The sequence below is a fragment of the Antennarius striatus genome, chromosome 7 (genome assembly GCF_040054535.1).
Source record: "Antennarius striatus isolate MH-2024 chromosome 7, ASM4005453v1, whole genome shotgun sequence".
NCBI classification, from domain to species: Eukaryota; Metazoa; Chordata; class Actinopteri; order Lophiiformes; family Antennariidae; genus Antennarius; species Antennarius striatus.
In genome coordinates, this window is record NC_090782.1 from 1,505,284 (window position 1) to 1,526,513 (window position 21,230).

The 21,230-nt window shown below is 42.3% G+C and overlaps 1 protein-coding gene across 7 annotated transcripts in view; it reads right to left on the reverse strand.

Moving 5' to 3' along the window:
* The window catches only part of si:ch211-51h4.2 (uncharacterized), a 115,482-nt gene that overhangs the window by 31,065 nt on the left and 63,187 nt on the right, over positions 1 to 21,230 (reverse strand). For all 7 annotated transcript variants that reach the window (XR_011036699.1, XM_068318830.1, XM_068318831.1 and 4 more), the window contains 2 exons: positions 13,738 to 13,872; positions 366 to 408 (listed from right to left, as the gene is read on the reverse strand). Coding sequence is in view for 6 of the 7 variants with exons in the window: in XM_068318830.1 (XP_068174931.1) it covers positions 366 to 408; positions 13,738 to 13,872 (178 nt within the window). In the remaining variant the exon portion in view is untranslated. The remainder of the gene's footprint in view (positions 1 to 365; positions 409 to 13,737; positions 13,873 to 21,230) is intronic.

A 21,230-nucleotide genomic window follows, 5' to 3' on the forward strand; every position in this document is an offset into this window, starting at 1 on the left:
ACAAGGAAGAGTGTTGCAGGACTTTTAGGAAGGAGTTAAGACAGGCTCTGGGTGGTCAGGAGGTGCTTCCAGATGACTGGACAACTACAGTCATGTGATCAGGGAGACAGGTAGGAGAGTACCTGGCCAGTCTCACGGACACTGACCACTGCTGGCGAGTGTTCAGGTGTGAATGATGGTGAGGGGTGAAAGCCTACCAACAGGAAAACTGCTGAGCTGTTTATATGAATGCTGCAGAATGTAATTATGTCTTCTAGCTCGGGTCTCCCCAGTACACACACACACACACACACACACACACACACACACACACACACACACACACACACACACACACACACACACACACACACGTTCTTACCAACCTTAGTAAGTGGAATGGTCGCAATCTCTCCTGCCTTTTCAGACCTGAGGGGAAAACAAAACAAAAATTTAAATCATTTGATGCTAGACAGAAATCCTTGATCAGTTTTAATCAGTTCACCATCATCAATAACTCACACAGAACCTGATGCTCAGTGTGAAAATACGCAGGAATCATCAGATGTTTCTCGTAGGAGTGTGGAGCCACAGTTAAAACCTGAGCAGAGCTTTAAATGAAACAGAGACTTAACTTATGGAAACAAATTTAAACTAATCTTTCTCCAGGTTTAATAAAAGTCAGGCTGGTAGTTTCAAAGAATGTTGCTGACAAGCAAACACAAACACCTTTATTGCCTCGTTGGTGGAGGCAATAAAGTGAAATAAAGTGTATTAATATCCATTATTTTATATAATTTATTTTATGTAATGTCAATCATATTGTCAGATTCCTAAAAATTAGTAATAATAATTCTAGTCGTTTAAATGTGTAATTAGACAGTAGATTAAATCATTGTATTATACAGGATTTCTTAACATATTCGATGCATTTAAAATATATACATTTTTAAGATAAATTTGTCTTATTAAAATGATCAAAGTGACTCAGGCTCAAGTTATAATGACACAAGTAAGGACTTGGAATTATTTTTGTTTTATTCTTGAAAAAACTGACTGAGGATCACACACAAACATGGATCGTTACGTTAGTATACGAAATACATCACTGGATATCATGACCATACATACTCTATTGCGATTGGCTGGTGTGTGTGCTTTGATTACTGATCATTACAAAATAGGTCCAATAAAACCGATCACCTTTAAATGAGCATAACCTTAGAAATAAACTCCAACATCAAATGTAGTACCCCATACTCACCACAAGGTGACAACTATAGTCCCCACACCACCAACAGAATATATTGCCTCTCTGAACGTGATGTATGTAGCCACAAGAGGGTAATGTAGCCACAAGAGGGCAAAGTAGCCACAAAAAGGCACAACCCAGTGTCTTATTGTGCCTGTCCCAAGCCCGGATAAATACCGAGGGTTGTGTCGGGAAGGGCATCCGATGGAAAACTTGCCAAATCAAACATGCAAATCAAATCTATGACTTGGTGCCGGAAACAGAGGTGATGAGGAGGTGATGGCAGGTTTGGTATCCAGGAGAGGAACGCAGAAGGACAGACGGTAGTTGACTTTAAAAACATGATGGAAATGGCTGTAGGGAGATGTGCAGAGTTGTGGCAACTACAGAGGAATAAAGCTGATGAGCCATACAATGAAGTTATGGGAGTTACATGACCTCACACATTACACGCACTGAACGACAACTCTGCATCGGCGTCGTTGCTATGGCAACCTGTCAGATCGGCTGCTAATGTGGCCCAGTCTGAACAGAGCCAGATTGCATTTGGACACTTGCTAAAAACAGTGTGAACAGTCATCCTTAAAGATCAGATATGGAAGGAAATCTGATTCGCCTGCAGTCTGAACGGGGCCTTACATGACAATGTCATCCCAGCTACACTGGTAGGGTGCCTCCAGACTTCAGTATGATGTTTCGTTTGATGTTGGGGGACGTGAGTTGTGTAGATCGTCTTCATCAGTCCTGGATGCAAATATGGTCTGAAAGCTGTATCAGATTTCTTCTTCCCCTTTGCTCTTGTCCTGTTTGGTGTCTCCAGGGCGTGTTGTCCTTCTCCATGTCAGCCTATCTCCTGCACCTTCCTCTCTAAAACCAACTGTCCTCATGTCTTCCTCACTACAACCATCCACCTTCTCTCTGGTGGTCCTCTTGCCTTCTTTCCTCGTAGTTCCTTCCTCATCACAGTTTCACCAACACCTTCACCATCTCTCCTCTGGACGGGTCCAAACCATCAGAGCCTTTTCTCCTGACTCCAGAACATCTCACCTTGGCTGTTCCTCTGAGGAACTCATTTTTGATCCAACCTGGTCACTCCTCCTCCTCCAGCTCAACTTCCTGTCTTCTGTCCTCACCACTGTCTCATAACTATGTCCTTCATTCTAGCAGACTCTTCTGTCCATCAGACACCTGTCTCTTTCCTCCACTCGTTCCAACCTGCTCAGATCCGTTTCTTCACCTCCACCACACTCACTGTTTCTCTGGACTGCTGACCTCCAGTATTAAAGTTCTCCACCTTCACTCTTCCTTCTCTCCTCCTCTCATTTATGCACAAATATTCTGTCTTCTCTGGCTAACTTTCATTCCTCTCCTACTCCTTTCTAAATGTTCCTCCACCTGCTCCCTGCTATTACTGCAGATCACAATGTCATTGTGTTCTGTATTAGAATTAAAAAGTGAAATAGACTTTAACCTCATCTGGTGATTTTGGAGAGATTCTGTTGAGTGAAGCCACTTCTGACACGTTTTGTGACATCACAGCGGTTAGGTTGGCATTCTGCCTCTCTGGTTGTTTGCTAGCTTCCAGCCTGCAGGGAGAGCTCCTTTTGGAGAAACAAGAATGCTACAGCAGAGGAAAATGTTCTTCTAAATACTAAACGAGGCACAAATGGAAGAGAAACGTATATCAGGGCAAGGCTAAACCTATGAATCAGTGTTTCCATTTTAAACTCTAATATTGGCCATTTGTCTCCTGCTGCTGTAAAGTGCTCCAGGTCTCATTAGTTTGTTTCTTCCTGCTTCTCGCTGCAGACTAACACACCTGAGAGCTTCACTCCGAAGGCAGGAGGCATCAATCAAAAGACCTGAAATTATACATCATGAGCTCAAAGAGTCCTGTTGGTGTGTGTATGCAGGACATGTGTTCCCTAGCCACAAAACCATTGGGTAAGGCTTGATAAAGGAAATAAAACTATATGCTGGACATGTTACACACATCACAGTCCACAGAATAAGCTACAAGCAGATTCCAGTTTTTTTAATAATTCAATATAGTATTAAAAGTGATGACTTACATGTAAAATAAGACATGCAGTCAGTGTAAGGACCCACAACAGGAATGATGTTGATGCTCCTGCATTCATTCATCTTTTATTTCTCAAGTTTGTGTATTAGAATTGACATTTGTAATGCATTGGTTTTCTAGTTCATAGTTAAAGCTGACTGATGGTACATTTATGTACAAATGAGCTACGTTCTGTTTTCCATTCGGTCATAATGACATATTTATCCTCTGACTTGTATAATTAGAAGGACTTCAAATGGAGTTCTTAACGTAAGAATTTAATCTGTCTTCAGCTGAGTGCAGGGCTGAGAGAACATTTTGGCAAAACTGATGTTCATTTGCAGACATTTGAGGTGAAATTGTAACTTAATGCTGTTATTATCTGGACTGAAGGTTGATTACAGCCCAACCAGGATGAGCGGTGATCAATATGTCTGAACACGCCTCACTGGCACACATCAGGACATTTCTCAGTGCACTAAATCCAGCACATCTAACATCTAGCTTAAAGTTCTTCAACAAAAAAACCAACGTTTATTCACTGAAACAGTCATTAAAAAGTAAATGCATCATTTAATGGTTCTATTTTAGCTTGAAGCGGAACACGTGATGTCTTCTTCCTTGGTGATGCTTGTGTCTGTTCTAGTGAACAGTCGCACAACACTTCTTCTTTATTATTATTTATTATGCCTTATAGAAACCTTTATGGGTTTTATTATTAACTATAAAATATTTACTAATCATCTACACATAAGGCAATTAAAATATAGTTGTTTCCCATATAATGACTGAACCTGTCCACAACAGCTGTTAGATCAGATGAAGACATTTTAATTTTATTAAGCAAAAAGTTAAATGGACTGCTCAAATTATAATATTCATATATTAAATCCACTCTATTTGTCCACACAACGGGGAACGGGGAATTCATGATTCCTCTAAGAGCTGGCAGACCCTGGAAAGATTATCAGAGCCCAGCTAAACGTGTTTAAAATATACATTTAAAGTGATGTCAGATACATATCCATTAGATCACAATCAGGAGCAGGCTTTCAGTGTCTTTCACTTTTTCCTTCACTTCTTTTCAGAGTGTGTGAGTCCCAGCAGGGGGTCAGGGAGGAAAGGAAACTGAAAGGACAGCAGAGGAAGACACGACACAGCAGGCTCCGTTTGGCTTTTTCGAACAGCCAAAGACAATAACGCCCAAACAGATAGCAGGAGCGTTTGTTGCTGCCTCTGAGCGAACACTGAGGACGCAAGAAAGCTTCGCTGATGACGGCTGGCGTGGCAGCGTTAGACAGGAGCAGGGTGTGTGTGTTCCAGCGAGGAGAACATAGAGCCGTTAAAGCCAGTCTGCACTGTAATGTCATCCAAAGAATGCTATAACAGCTTATTACAATATGTTATAACAGCTTGTTACAGTCCACACACCTCTAATATAATCTACACAGCACACAGAACAGAATGTTATAACAGCTTATTAAAGTTTGTTATAACAACAGTTCCATTGATGACGTCGACAGACGTCATCAATGGAACTGGTTGAACTGGTTGAACTGGTTGAACTGGTTGAACTGGCTGAACTGGTTGAACTGGTTGAACTGGTTGAACTGGCTGAACTGGTTGAACTGGTTGAACTGGTTGAACTGGTTGAACTGGTCATCCAACTCTTTACTTCTTCTTCTACGTTTGTGCTCTGCCACAGGTATTTAACGACATAAATATTTATGAGCACAGACTCAGACGTGTTTCAGAACACAGAACGGACCTGAACTGGGGATATAATGATATGAGATGAGGCTCCAAACGGCCTCTGGATCCTGTCTGCTGCTTCTCTCAGTCAGTCATGACATGGGTCACCATGGGCTGAATTTAAAGAGTTAAACACCGATGACTTTTTTGATTTGAAAACTTTTTTTTTAAAAAATATGCATGGATGAAGAATCCTGCAGCTGTTTCTCCTGAGGCACCCAGATGACGTTCCTGTTGGATCCGTGAGGTGTTTGCTGCTCACCACCTCATCCATCCTAGTGAACGGCTGAGGTCACACTCACAGGATGGTGCTAGAAGGGCGATGTGCCGTCAGCAGCAGTCATTACATCTACTTAATTCAATCTCTGATGAATGTGTTTGCATTTTTTTTTCCAGGACAGAAGACAGACGTGTTTGTCTCTGAACTGCTCCCAGATAAGGGAAGAGAGGAACGGCTCTGGACGCCCCCAGACGGGCGTCTGAGAAACCAGCTGACACAGTCTTTCATTGGCTTACCTCAAATTAATGACGTTCATATTAACACTTGAAATTGTTTGTTTTAAAACTTATGAAAAGAAACAAATGAAAAACTCATCTCGATTTGAATCTCAACATTAAAATATGGCTAATTTCCCCTTTGTGTGTGTGTGTGTGTGTGTGTGTGTGTGTGTGTCTGTGTGCAAAATATTAAATTATTGCTTTCTTTGGACCTGCCCCAGCCTTGCTCTCTCTTAACTAATTTCAGATGAGAGTTTTAATAGTAAAATAACATCTTTTGAGACATTTTACAGAAAATGCTGCCATGCATTGAATACATTCAAAACTAGAAAGCCTCAGTCGACACATCCTCCTGCCAGGGTTAGGGTTGGGGTTAATCTTAGGGTGCATGACCCGAGCAACAACCAACAACAAAGATTCAAAGACATCAGGTCAGAAGTTTTTTTGTAGTAAAGAAAAAGCCAGAAAGGACAAATGTGTGTGCCGAGAGGAGAAACACGGACGCGCTGCTCAGGCCAAGTTTTTTCCTGTCTTCCATAAACTACAGGTCTGGAGAGCAGAAATATGGAGGTCTTGTCTCAAGACATTCAGGGTGGGAGCGGCGGCTCCAGGCAGATCCACAGCTTTGGCACCAAACTCAACATCTCACAAACGGAAGCGGCTGAAAACTTCACCTCCTGGCTTCAGGCTGTAATAACTAACTAATCCTGCATCCATTCATTTTCTCTGGCCACCGTCTCCCTTTTAAAGGTTTGCACCGCCTATGTCACAAACTGCCAGTATGTATTGCTCTATATTTCCTGATTTTGCTACTTAGTATGTTTTTGAGAATAAGAGAACAAAGCATCTGTTTTTTCCTCACTTTTGGGATAATTTCAAAGTGTTTGTCACGACATGCTTTGTGCCGATTGTTAATTTTACATTTTATTCATGTATATATGTACGTATATATATATATATATATATATATATATATATATATATATATATATATATATATATATATATACATACACACACAGTATATCTCCACCTTCTGAGGCCAAAACCACTGCGAGGAACCTTGGTGTCATCTTTGATCAGGATCTCTGGTTTAACACACACATTAAGCAGGTTTCTAGAATGGCCTTTTTCCATCTCAAACGTTGTTAAAATCAGGCATATTTTAAAACGGAGTGATGCAGAGAAATTAATCCACGCTTTCATCACTTCCAGACCAGATTACTGTAACGCACTTTTTTCAGGCTGCCCCAAAAAGTTGCTGAAGACTCTTCAATTAATTCAGAATGCTGCCGCCCGTGTTCTGACCAGGACCAGTAACAGAGACCAGGTTCTGACCAGGACCCGTACCAGAGACCAGGTTCTGACCAGGACCAGTACCAGAGACCAGGTTCTGACCAGGACCAGTAACAGAGACCAGGTTCTGACCAGGACCAGGACCAGAGACCATATTTCTCCTGTGTTGCTTCTCTGCACTGACTTCCTGTGAAAGCTAGGATAGATTTTAAAATACTCCTCCTCACTTCCAAAGCCCTTGGTGGCACCGACCTATCTGAAGGAACTTTTAGTTCCTTATAATCCATCTAGAGCATTACGCTCTCAACATACTGGCCTACTGGTGGACGGGGCTAGAGCCTTTAGCTATCAAGCCCCTCCATTGTGGAACCACCTCCCTCCCTCAGTTCGGGGGGCAGACACCCTCTCACTATTTAAGACTAGACTTAAAACTTTTCTTTTTCATAAATTTTACAATTAATGGACTCAGGTTACTACGTTTATATTCATATAGACCTACACTGCTGGAGACTCAACATCCAGACTCACTGAGTTCCTCTCTCCTCCCCCTTCTCTCCAACCATCTCTGTTACTCCTCCTCCTCTCTGACCTCACTCTCCAAGTCTCCAATCACACCTTTACTAACTAAACTTCTTCCCTGGAGTCTCTGTGTTCTATGTTCTCACAGGTTTTTCTCAGGTTCACCCCTCATCCACCCATCTGCTATGGACCTGCTCTTCCCATCCCACCAGTACCACCCCTAATCTAATTATCAGCTGGGGTCTGGCTTCCTTTTTCCTCCGCGCCACCATACTGATCCACCCCTCATCCACCCATCCGCTGTGGACCATCTGCTGTGGACCTACACCTCCCATCCACCAGTATCACCCCCCACCTAACCATCGACTGGGGTCCTGCTGCCTCTCTTCCTTGGTGTCATCTTACTGTTCCACCCCTCATCCGCCCATCCGCTGTGGACCTTCTCCCCCAAACCCACCAGCACCACCCCTCATCTATCCATCGGCTGGGGTCCTGCTTCCTTTCTTCCTCCGTGCTGCCATACAGTCTTCCACACAGCTGTAATTGTGCCTTGACTCTAGCAGTGGGAAACATAACTATAACCACATTGACACTGACTCTATCTGGCCTATCTGTCACTCTCTCTCTCTCTCTTTCTCTTTCCCTGTCCTTCTCTTCCTTTGATTTATTTTCCACCGAACCAGTCAAGGCGGATGGTCACCCAAAACAGTCTGGGTCCTGCCCGGAGTTTCTTCCTCATCGAGGGAGTTTTCCCCCGCCACTGTCGCTTATGCTCTGGAGGGTTCAGTTGGGTTTTTCTGTCTGTTAAAGCGCTTTGAAATTTCTGTTGCCATGATTAAGCTCTGTATAAATAAAACTTGATTGATTGATGTATACTGTATATGTATGTATTTATTAATTAATTTATATCTATTTATTTATTTTTCGGACATGGTAAGACAACAGTCCTCTCCACTTTCATCTCAATTGCAACATCAACAACATCCGTCAAAAAGGCTGATGGGTAGAGGCCGTCTGGTTTGTGCAGTTCCCGTCCCCAGAACCAACAAACACCTGTCATTACAACATGTTTTCAGCCTATTCATACAATACAATAAATATGATAAACATTAACAGTCATTGTCTCACATTGTTGTTTCAAGCTGTCCATTCAGTCCCAACAGACGTATGAGATTTTATTTATACTAACACGTTTTAAAGGCATGTCCCCGTTGATCCTTTCAAGTAGTTTACACTCTGTTTGGTATGAATTACTAGGATTACTTTCGATTACTAAAGTGCACCAATCTCAAACTTATATACATATTTTTAATTTTAACATTATTAATTTACACATACCTTCCACACTGACACTAATGTTTGTGAACAGAGGTGTCCGTGATACAGCGTTGTGTATATACACACACACACACACACACGTGATCACACTCATGTCCTAGACTCTGGACCTCTGGACTACTGTGTGTCCCAGTGGGAGAACTTCTCCATCATCACCTCTATGTGAGGTGCACCACCAGGAAAACACAAAAGAATGCAAACATCCCAGTCCTCCCAGTAACAGAACACACGACACTTCACTTTGAGTGCACCAAAAACCTCACATTATTTCCCTCACTGTTGGATCACTTCATATCCATCAGCCCTATGACGAACCCATCACACCCGCCCACCAGGGGGCACTGTGGTTCTGTGGAAGTCGAAGCCGTGCTACACGTGGAGGGAAGCGAACCCGTCGCCGAGGCCGTAGCCGTCGCCATGTGGGACGCAGCAGCTCTGGTTCTTAAATAGATGAACAATGAGCAGCGATCAGTGGGGGGGGGGGGATAACAGAAATAAAAACGCACGCCAAGCAATCAGTGAAAAACGGTTGTTCTGCAAATCACTGGAATGAAGAAGGTTTAATGGAAACCAGAGGTTTGAGACAGGAAGCAATTACAATTCAAACACGCTTTGAAATAATTACATATTCAGCACATTCACGCTGCTCTCTTTGGACGTATGATCGCTGTCACCTCTGGGTGTCGACATGCAGCACACGCTTCACGCGTGTGGACAGGAAGCTAACTCAGAGCCGGCGCTCTGATGCGATGTTGGGGCGCTCAGACGTTGTGTCTGTGTCTCCAGGTTAACTCAGGACCCAGCTGAAGTCATCAGATACTATCATCTGGTTTTTACCTCTAGAAGCCCCCCTGACCTGCTCTCTGTGAGGATTGGAGCCAGCGTGAGGCATTATTCACATCCTGAACAAACACCATTCATTACTGGTCCAGATCCATCACAACACTCTTTAACTCCACAGCAAACTCAGGTGACCTCGATTCAAGATCTTTTTTTCTTCCTATTTTTAAGGATAACAGAAAACACTCACATAGTCAAGACCATCGCCCATGTGTGTATTAATACACCCACTTATCTTGGACACATATCCTGGTTAAGGTACAATTCTGAATTGAAATTAAAAATTAAAAACCTTTACAATTAAACATCTACTTTTTCCTAAATGAGCACCCTGGATTCTTTTCGGGCTCTGACGTTTCCTGAAGGGTGGAGGGGCCCCTGGATCCCTGAACATGAGCCAGTTCAACCTGACATTCAATGACCTTACTTTTTTTATTGCTCACTACTGTTTGAAAAACACAAAGGAAGACTAGCTGGAAACTTTAACAACTTCAGAAACTTCCTGTCTGAATAGTGTTGCTGCTTATGGCTCTGCACTGCAGTGTGAATAATGCTACATAGTCACATGTCTATGTAGCATTATCTGACTGTACACACACTTTATTTTCTCATTATCTCATCTCATCTAATACAGTGGTACCTCTACTTATGAAATTAATTGGTTCCGTAAGAAATTACGCAAGTAGAAAATTTCATTAAGTAGAGATGCGTTTTCCATGCAAATGCCCTAATCTGTTCCAACCCCCCAAAATTCAGACATAAATGTTTTATAAAGCATAAAAATGCATCAAAACATCTAACAAACGCATGTTACGATTAGATTATTACACAATAAGTGAGAGTTGTGTATAATGTAAAAAACAAAGAATAAAGAATAAAAATGACAGTCCTTTATCTTAGATAGATGGATGGATGGATGGATGGATGGATGGATGGATGGATGGATGGATGGATGGATGGATGGATGGATGGATGGATGGATGGATGGATGGATGGATGGATAGATAGATAGATAGATAGATAGATAGATAGATAGATAGATAGATAGATAGATAGATAGATAGATGGATATATATCCATCCATCCATCTTCCACCGCTTATCCGTAGTCGGGTCGCGGGGGCAGCAGCTTCAACAGGGAGCCCCAAACTTCCCTTTCCCCCCACATCCACCAGCTCTGACTGGGGGGTCCCAAGGCGTTCCCAGGCCAGTGTTGAGATATAATCCCAGCTGCGAGTATCAGCCCATACTGTATTTTTACCTTTAGTAAGTCGAACTTTCTTTCGTAACTAGAGGCAATATTTTCCTGTTGAGGCGTTTCGTCAGTAGAGGTACCACTGAATATCAATTACATGTCCGGTATATTATATTATTGGAGGCGCTGTTGCCTCACAATGAGACGGTTCCAGGTTGGAGTCATGTCTGTATGTTCTCCCCGACTGACGGTCAGTTGCTTCTTGAAAAGGCCAAGAAGAGCATGTCAACAGCAATCATAATCCAGCATACTTCTAGTTTGGATGGAGCTTCAAATTCATCCTCTGATAATCAGTAGAGGCTAACGGCCTCAAGAACGTCCTCCAGACTTTCTACCGAGGAAAAGCTTTACAGCACAACAGAATATCAAGGGCTGGCTCGTTGCCGAGATCATGTAAGGGCTCGTTCTCATCCAGCACAGAATGACCTCTGGAGCATTTACTGCTTTATTTTGATTCATTTGATCGGGTAATAGAACAGACCTTTGAGCAGCTGCACTAAATAACTGCACTGAGGCATTTACAGTAAAATCCTGGCCTTCAATCAAAAAATATGGTGGTATTCATTTAAGTAGGTAAAATTGTAATTCAAACTGACTTCAGCACACAAGGACAGAAACCATGCAGTTATTTATCTGGAACAAAGTGTTCTCTGGACCCACGCTCACATTCATGTCAATGTCTGCTCACACTGGTCTAACTGAACATTAGAATCCCTTCATTATCCTGTGTTTGTTTCAACAAGGACAGACAGTTTGTCATGTTTATCTCAGGTTAAATAGATAGGAGTGACACTCTCTTCATCACATATATAATCTAGAGGAGGGACATGCTGCCATTGTCATGGCTTTGTGTTTTTTTATTTTTACTTTGTAAGTTAGGTGTAGTTATGTGTAGTTAGATGTAGTTAGATGTAGTTAGGTGTAGTTAGGTGTAGTTAGATGTAGTGAGGTGTAGTTAGGTGTAGTTATGTGTAGTTAGATGTAGTTAGATGTAGTTAGATGTAGTGAGGTGTAGTTAGGTGTAGTTATGTGTAGTTAGATGTAGTTAGGTGTAGTTAGGTGTAGTTAGATGTAGTTATGTGTAGTTAGATGTAGTTAGATGTAGTTAGATGTAGTGAGGTGTAGTTAGGTGTAGTTATGTGTAGTTAGATGTAGTTAGGTGTAGTTAGGTGTAGTTAGGTGTAGTTAGATGTAGTTATGTGTAGTTAGATGTAGTTATGTGGAGTTAGATGTAGTTAGGTGTAGTTAGGTGTAGTTAGGTGTAGTTAGATGTAGTTAGGTGTAGTTAGATGTAGTTAGGTGTAGTTAGATGTAGTTAGGTGTAGTTAGGTGTAGTTAGATGTAGTTAGGTGTAGTTAGATGTAGTTAGATGTAGTTAGGTGTAGTTAGATGTAGTTAGGTGTAGTTAGATGTAGTTAGAAGTAGTTAGGTGTAGTTAGATGTAGTTAGATGTAGTTATGTGTAGTTAGATGTAGTTATGTGTAGTTAGATGTAGTTAGATGTAGTTAGGTGTAGTTAGATGTAGTTAGGTGTAGTTAGATGTAGTTAGAAGTAGTTAGGTGTAGTTAGATGTAGTTAGATGTAGTTATGTGTAGTTAGATGTAGTTATGTGTAGTTAGGTGTAGTTAGGTGTAGTTAGATGTAGTTAGATGTAGTTAGAAGTAGTTAGGTGTAGTTAGATGTAGTTAGGTGTAGTTAGATGTAGTTAGGTGTAGTTAGATGTAGTCAGATGTAGTTAGATGTAGTCAGATGTAGTTAGGTGTAGTTAGGTGTAGTTAGGTGTAGTTAGGTGTAGTTAGATGTAGTTAGGTGTAGTTAGATGTAGTTAGGTGTAGTTAGATGTAGTCAGATGTAGTTAGATGTAGTCAGATGTAGTTAGATGTAGTCAGATGTAGTTAGGTGTAGTTAGATGTAGTTAGATGTAGTCAGATGTAGTTAGATGTAGTCAGATGTAGTTAGGTGTAGTTAGATGTAGTTAGATGTAGTTAGATGTAGTCAGATGTCCTGTCCACACATGTTCTCCTTCCTGGGCATCAAGCCTGAACTCTGGACCCTAAACTGGACTATAAGACGCTACTTTTTTCACACGCTTTGGACCCTGCAGCTTAAATAATGATTTTGGTCATCTACAGATTGTTACGGACTAACGGCCTCCAGGGGGCGCTCTAGCAGGAAGTGCAAGAGTGAGACAGACAGGTGGATGAGATAATAGACAGAGGACGATGCACACCCCCTATCCTGCTCCCCCCTTATGATGAAGAAAGCCTCATTAAGGAAACAGCTGCTGTAGGTCAGCCTGGCATCAACGAATCGATGGTCAGACAGAAACGGCAGCGTAGTTTCACTCACGTGTTACAGGTACGGTTCAGAAAAAAGAGGTAATTAAAAAAAATTAAAATCTTTCTGTGTAACATTTAATGTTACAACACCTGTAGCTTATAGACATGGCTTGAACATGTACAAAATGTCTCTTTGTTCCTAAATTCAGTTGGTGCGTCTTATATTCAGGTGGTCTATTTTCCCCACGTTTACCTTTCCACAGATTTCCTGCCCCCGCCTTCGTGTTCCATTGTATACATACAAACACTGATCTTCAGTACCCTCTACTTCTACTGTTGTGGGTTACGGGTTACTGGCAGCTATCTCAGTGGGCGTGACGCAGGCTACACTCTGTGACCAAAGCCAATGCACCGCACACACACACACACTCATACCTACTGACAACGTGAGACCGGCCCATTAACCTGAAGCGCATGTTTCTGGAGGTGGAAGGAAGCTGGAGAACCCGGAGAGAACCCCCCCAGACACGGGGAGAACATGCAAACTCCACACAGAGCGGGATTGGAACACCGCGCCGCCCTTGTTCCATTGTCAGTACTGATATACTTCTGTATAGAATCTAACCATCATTTAGTCTACAGTAGTCAGATTTTTGGTCCAAACTTACTCCTCTAGTGAGACGTTGGAATAGAGAGGAGGGGGGACGGACGGCTGGCTGGAGTCCGTCTGGGGGGTCATCTCTGCCGCCACCCTCCTCTCTGACAGCGGCGTCTGGGGGACGATTTCCAGCACCGCCCAGCACCTGAAACACACACGGTAAACATCACATGATCACATGATCACATGACCATCCCTTCATCATTGACCTCTGAAACGATGACAGCTCCAACTCATCACCACATCAAACGAATGTCCTGCAATCAAAAGGTATTCCCACGTCAGGACCTGCTCAGCGTTACATCCTGAACGTGATCCAGTGACGATGCTGTACCCTCGCCAATTTAGAATATGTCTTGAAAGCAAAGCCTCTAAGAAGGTCAGGAAACGTTCTTGACCTTTTCAAAGGGAAAACAAATTGGATGAGGAATGACATCATAAACGTGGCCGCCAGTTCCCATCAGGCACCTGTTTTGATGAGCAGGGCCCACGTTGAGATTATGATCAGTAATTATGTCCGTTTGCTAATGTGTGATGGAGCTGTTGTTCCTGGGACAGGATGTCCAATGACCACATTACGAAGTGAACAGCGAGGCAGCAGGTGGGGGGCAGCTGGCTCTCAAAGGGGGTGGGAGATGATGTGTTGATTAGCTTGATTCCTTTCACACCCAAAACACACCTGAACATCTCAGGTTGCAGATCAGCCTCCCTTCAATCACTAAAGTTCTACTCTAGTCTCTCTCCTCAGGGCATCTGTCTGTACAGTAGCTGGTTCTCCTGTCCTGTCAGATCCCTGTGTGCAGGACTAGAGGAACTCCATGTGACTGATCCGCAGTGGATCGGCCTGAGGGCTCTAATTATTCACCGTTGGTAATTGCTTTATGTTGGGATGTGTGTACTGACCAGTGCAAAGCTGTGGGTCAGACAGAACAGACGATGACACCAACTGGATGCATTCATGTTTCATTGTTTCCAGGTCAGCATTTGACAGATTTAACATGAAGGTTCTGCTAAACAGTTGGAACGCAGCCGGTGACTAACAGGATAGTGGACTGTTAGTTCCCCTTAGAAACAGTCAGAACACAAAGTTCTCACCGCCTCGTGTTACGTGTGGAAATGACTTTGTAGTGGTGCACATCCATTTGCACGTAAGGTGAACACGGTGAACTACTCCTCCACTCAGATTGTTAATGAGGACCTCCAGCTGTTATCACAGGGTTAATAAATGTGTTGAGAAGACAAATGAGTTCATAAACCCAAGATTACTACGTGAACACATCACATTTTCATGCTTAAGTACGTCCCTGAAGAATTCATTACCTTTACCTCAATAATCTCTTGTTCTTATCAAGAACAAGACATCTTTTTACCATCAGTTTGATATGTAGACCAGAATATCACCTTTGTAGATGACACACATTTGATAGTGATAAGTGATAATTACATACATAACTACCTCAAACAAGCATTGTGTAATTGCCTTAATAGAACACACATGTTAACTTGTGTTTTATTAAAGTAATTGAGTATCTCCTGGAACCTTGACTGATGACATCCACCATAATATCTGAAAAACTTCCCTGGAAATGATGAGCTTGTGATCAGTTGGAACTTTAACTGAGGGCAAAATCCATTTCAAAATGTTCACCTGCTGGTGACGATGTGGTTGAAACAGTTCATTTCTTAAACATGTGATATTTTCCAACAGGTAAGTGAATTCCTCCACTCTGCATAGCCGGCTCTAAAAACTGTCCCATCGTCCACCGACCCCCAGTGAAAGCCGAGGCCACCCTTCACGATCCTGAAACAGGACAAATAAACATTCTGTCAAGTGTGACGGAGCCATGCTGCACAAGTGATCACAGCTCTCCTCCCGTGTCAGAGTTCCTGCTATCATTCAGCCAAGGTGCGCCGCATGCTAACCTCACTCTGCTGGGCTACTGCCCCAATCATCTGATAGCATCAATGCTACGAAGTCTAACTGGATAAACCTGACTAACAATCAAAACTAAAGTTACCCTTACTGATCCGTTGAAACAATCCAAATATGTTAAACAGCAAACAGTAGTTGTGTTATCGTACCAAGTGCACAAGCATGACAGGATGCACAATCTACTAAGACTGTACTGATGCAAATGAACAATTAGCTTAAAAAAGATCTTTTGTAATGATTACAAATATGTTAAAATCCACATTTTCTTAAAAAACAAAACAGTTGAGGAAAGAACAAACCCTCCAGAGCAGCTACCGACTGCTGTTTGTGGAAAGACTCCGAGGTCATGACTAAACTTCTCTCATCTACTCTCATCACTGATGCCGGATCTCCATGACAAAGTTTTGGTTTGTCATTTTTCCCTCTGCCTGACTCAAAGGATGGAGTATTAAACACTTTAATATGGTGACACTCCTGACAGAGAATCACAGCCATGACCAGCAGCACTATTATCCCCAACTTCAGGGGGAAATCCGTATGATATTGCCTTAATGTTAGTTTTAAAAGGTTTTCTAAAAACAAACGCAGGAAACAGACGACAGAGGATGAATCACAAGTTCTTTGTTGTTAGATTGCAGGGAGACAAAAGAAGTCATGGAGTTTGTGGTGTCCCTGCTGCACCGGCTGCTGGTCTGTTTGCATCGGCGGTGCCGAGTGCAGCTCCGGGAGATTTATCCATTCATTTGTTGTGGCTACGCACGAATGCGCCCAACAACACGCCATTCTATTTTATTCTACTAGTCGTTCACTCTGCTGAGTGGCTCAACAGAATTATGTCCCCAACGATAATTATCAATCAAAATTATGGTCTAAAAAATGGAGGCAGAGGAAATTGCTTACCAGGATGTCAAGCAGGAACAGCAGCCCAAAAAGAAGAAGGTTGATAAGACAGATAGAGGGATGGAAGAGAGCAGTGTGTGAGAGAGGGTACGCTAGTGCGCAGTGCAAATAGTGATTTCAATTAAGTTAGAATGAAAAACTATGCCAGGCTCCGAGCTTTTTGAGGAACAAATGAGACCACTTCAAAAGCATCACATATTCGTTTGGATTCAGTTATTCCATCAAGGTATTCAGCTATACGATAATAGAAATGGTTATAATCCACACCAGGTTAGGAAATGAGAGGTAGTGTGATGATATCTGACAGAAAAAACACACACACTGAATGACTGAATCCTCTTTTCTAATTATAAATCCTGTCTCAAACCATTATGTTTACCTTAGCCCAGAAAGAAAACTGGACGACAGGAGTTGCTGTTGGGAAACTAAGAAATCACCAATCCAAAACCTAAAGAATCAAATTTAGGAGTCACTAGAAGTTTGGGGACATAACTATATGGAATGGAAGCTAACTGAAATAGTTCCACCACAAAGTTTTAAACAAAGAGAGGACAAAACCATTTTAATGCAGAAAGCCCACCGAAGGTGTCAAGAACTCTGCAAGCAGGGGAAGACCACAGACAACATCACTAATTCACCCTAAAAGGAGGAAAATGAAGCTCTACCAACATAGTTATAAGGAATTCCTTATCAAACATCTATCATCATACCTCAGAACAATAGAAATCTAAAGTGTCTCATAGATACATACATGCGTATGTATCTATGAGATGTCAGCTCTGTAAACGACCGCTTGTAGCCGAGCTGTTAAATACAGTAAAAAAATAAATAAACCAAACACAATCAACTCTGTTCTATTGTGGTTGTTGTACATCTAGTGGCAATTTGTTCAAGACCTCAGAAAAATGTGGCCCAGAACACATTACTATACCGACTTTTCATTCCAAGAGTATTAAAATTGGTATGAAAGTTCCTTAAATCAATACAATTTTTTCATTCTGTTTCAAACCAACAGCCTGGTAAGACCTCTGCAGACATAGAGTTCAATCATACGAGGAAATGGATGAAATAAAGATAATGATACGATAATTCTGTCCGCAAAAAGTCTTTTTTTGCTCACACTTCTAACAGACTGTGGTCAGACTGTTTGCCCTGGTGGTGGTGGTGGTGTCTGATGACGCTGCTGAGACTGAAACGATGATGAAGTAGGACGACTTGACTATGATGTAGAAGTACAAGTTGTGTATAACAGTAGTAAATGAGATTTAAAAATAAAGACCAGACATGTCCAGCTGATGCAAACCACTGATACCTCAACTCACATTTAGACATGAACAGTACGAGTAATGAACGAAGGACACCGTGGGCTCAGATTCAGGATAGTCTTATTGGCTGAACTTTCAGAAGAACTTCTTCAAGCAGTTTGCACCTTATTGATGTCAGGAACTCATATATTTAAACCAAACCTCGGTTGACATCCTGTTGTCTCCTCACTCCTTAATCCGCTCGGCGGTGGGCAGTCTCTGTAGTCGTGTTTAGGACCTGTGCATCTGATGCTGAATGAGAAACACCAGACTGCTTCGTTTCCCTGTGATTCCAGGACAAACAGCATGACTGCCTCTCATATTCCTCACAGCATCTGAGCCGCCAGCGACAGCACAGGTACCCGAGGAAAACTTTTACAACGGACCATGAATATGCCTCTGACTCTCTGAGAATCTGACAGCAGCTGCTCAAGGCGGGTTACGTTTGAATAGAACATTTGTGTGTCGTGTCATATAAGAGTGGTTGAAGGCAAAAGAGTCTCTAGCTGTTAAAAATACCCCCACTTGAAGGGGAGGAAAAAAACCTTGTTGTTATAGTGACAAGTGAAATGGCATGAATGTGAAAATGGGAATAACTGAGCACAGTTCAGGACAACCTGTCCCCAAAGGCTCCATGGTCTCAAACACTGTCGGCACATATTGACAGAAGTAGTGGAACATGAGTGAGAAATTGAAATAAAATCCACTTCAGATGCCAATTTTGGGGGAGAAGGGGTCTAAAACACTACTGGATAATCTGAGGAGCACTTCATTCAGACATAATGACCATTTAATCTGCACTCTGTCAACCACTCCAAGCCCAAAAATACGAGCAGCATAAAAACGGGTGCTAAATAGGACATCTGGAGAGTTTAGTGCCCTGTGACGTGGCAGGAGAGCATGAATAGTTGCTGGAATACTCTTGAATTCGTCATTGTTGTTACACGTAAGCTGTGACCCAGACACAAACACAAGGCAGAGCCCCTGGATCACACCCACGGGTCCACACAGAACTGATGGTGTGCACCAGCCTCATCTCAGCTGGTTGGACATACAATGAGAAGAAACACGAGGAGAATTATTATAAATGCTGTTAATGGCAATATTTCAATTCTAATGCTGTCACTGTTACTGATATACAGTTCTGTATATGCATCTTCTTCACTTCAGTCACTGTCTCTTCTCCCAGTCGTTTCTGACGGTGCAGTAGGTGAGATGTGTCCTCCTGGAAAGTTGGAAGGACTTTTTCGCTCCTCCTGAAGTCAGTTGTTTACTTGGTAGATGTCAGGCGAAGAAACTCTGAGACTTTATTCAAAGAAGTAAGAAAAGACCTCCCTCCAACACTGCCTGGAACCAACAGCAACAGCGCTCATCATACTTGACTGCAGATGTGACACTTCCTGTTGTGGGGGTCTTGAGGGACACAAGCGCAACACCTAGACTACCCCCAATCTGATGTCTAACATGTGGAGCAATCTAGAAACATGGGAGTCGACATGGGCGACGGGCAGTTGGAGCCATTAAAATGATGGCTAATAAAAGAAGAAGCATTCCCACCACTGATTGGTTGAACCAGCATGCTGGGGTAAAACCATCACAGCTTAAACTGCCTCGTCACACAGCAACACAATGTCGTCACCAAGAAACACCAGTCATGTGACGGTAAGAGGAACACGTATTTACCACAATACCTGTGTCAATCCAACCTGCAGATTCACATGAAAAATCACATTTCCATGGAAACATCAAAAAATTCTATTTCCTAATTATCAGTAAAAGGTGCAGTCTTGATCTCATAGTAAACAGGTTTTATGCTGTAACTCTTCATCACCCTGTTTAATCTAGTGGCGACGGAAAGCATGGAGCCGAATTAGCAATGTTCTCATAATTGTAAGATCCTAATGTCATTATTAGAAATGGTTAATCTCATTTATGTGAAACATTCAGTGCTTTTTCAAAATTGCTAGAAAAGTTGTCCTTGCTTCCTTTGTGTAGTGAATGTAACACACTTCTGTCATTACACAGGACACATGTGTTTGGTAATGCAGCTGCCCCTAGGAGGACTCACATGAACTACAGTTAAAGGAGGTGTGGAGAATGGCTCAGTGACAGTGGATAGAGTACTGAGTGTACACATTTCATCAAGTATGAGCTCAGATGAACTAGAAGCCCAGTTGAGACACAGAACACTTTATGCATGTACTGAGCTAAAGATTTCAGGGCGGGTTGCATTAATGCAGATCATGAGCTGACCAAAGGCCACTGAAAACGGAGTGAGAGAAAGAAATCACTCAGAAATGATGTGGACTGATTCCCTGTGAACGAATGTGCCTTTAGAGCACTCCTGTTCTACAGAACGCTGTGTTCAGGGTCTGGTGTGTAGGATGGACTCAGAAACAGAGCAGGCAAACTAACGCAAAAACATAACCTTCTTCTCTGAGGTAAAGGAAAAAAAGCAATGTGAAGCTCACGGCTCATAAATCTCAGAGAAGGATCCCAGAGGGGAGAGATTTCTTGTGTCGAGCTGCTGTGAGTTGTTTAGCCAGGAGCTGATCAGTAAAATACACCAACGGTCAGACGCAGGTGGTTGTTGGGCCAAGAGCAGGGTAATCTGTCATTGGTGCTCTCTCTCTTTCTTTTTTGGAGAGTATCTTTCTCTCATTCTGTCTTGATTTTGACAAACGGATATACATTATAGGTTTGAAACACATGAAGAATCAAGAAAAGGATTTTCAGATTCTAGACTTTCTTCTGGACCAAACAAAGATGGCAATCTATCAAAGCAGGAAGGAAAAGGTAGACGGTTCGTCTGACTGCAGTGCAGAAGACATTTTAAGAAGAATGTGTCAAAGGTGTGTTACGTCCCACATTGAGTGAGGAACTTGTGTTCAGTCAGAGTTTGGTTTCATTCACGTATATTTTTCTTATACATTTCATATAATGTGTCTTTGAAATGTAAGTTCCTGTTTGCGTGAATCTCTCTTGGATTTAGTGTCAACATAACTATGATGTAATATCGACTTAATAAATGTAATTTTAAAAATCATTGATCTCTCTCTCAGCGGTGTAATGTTCTTCACAGGAAGTGTGCTTCTCTTTATTAGTGTGTTATAATTCTCCCGTTAGGTGAGGCTGGTCTGTCAGTGTCGCCCCGTCCAACAGAAACAGTCTATTTTCATTTTGATATAGAAACAACTAAGTCAGGCAGGAGTTCCAGCTCAGAAGCAACACAAAAGCAAGCCAACAGATCATCCATCCATCCATCCATCCATCCATCCATCCATCCATCCATCCATCCATCCAGACTGTGATCGTCTCGTCTGCAGCCACTCCTTCTGCTTTAGGGTCACGGGGGTTGCTGCAGCC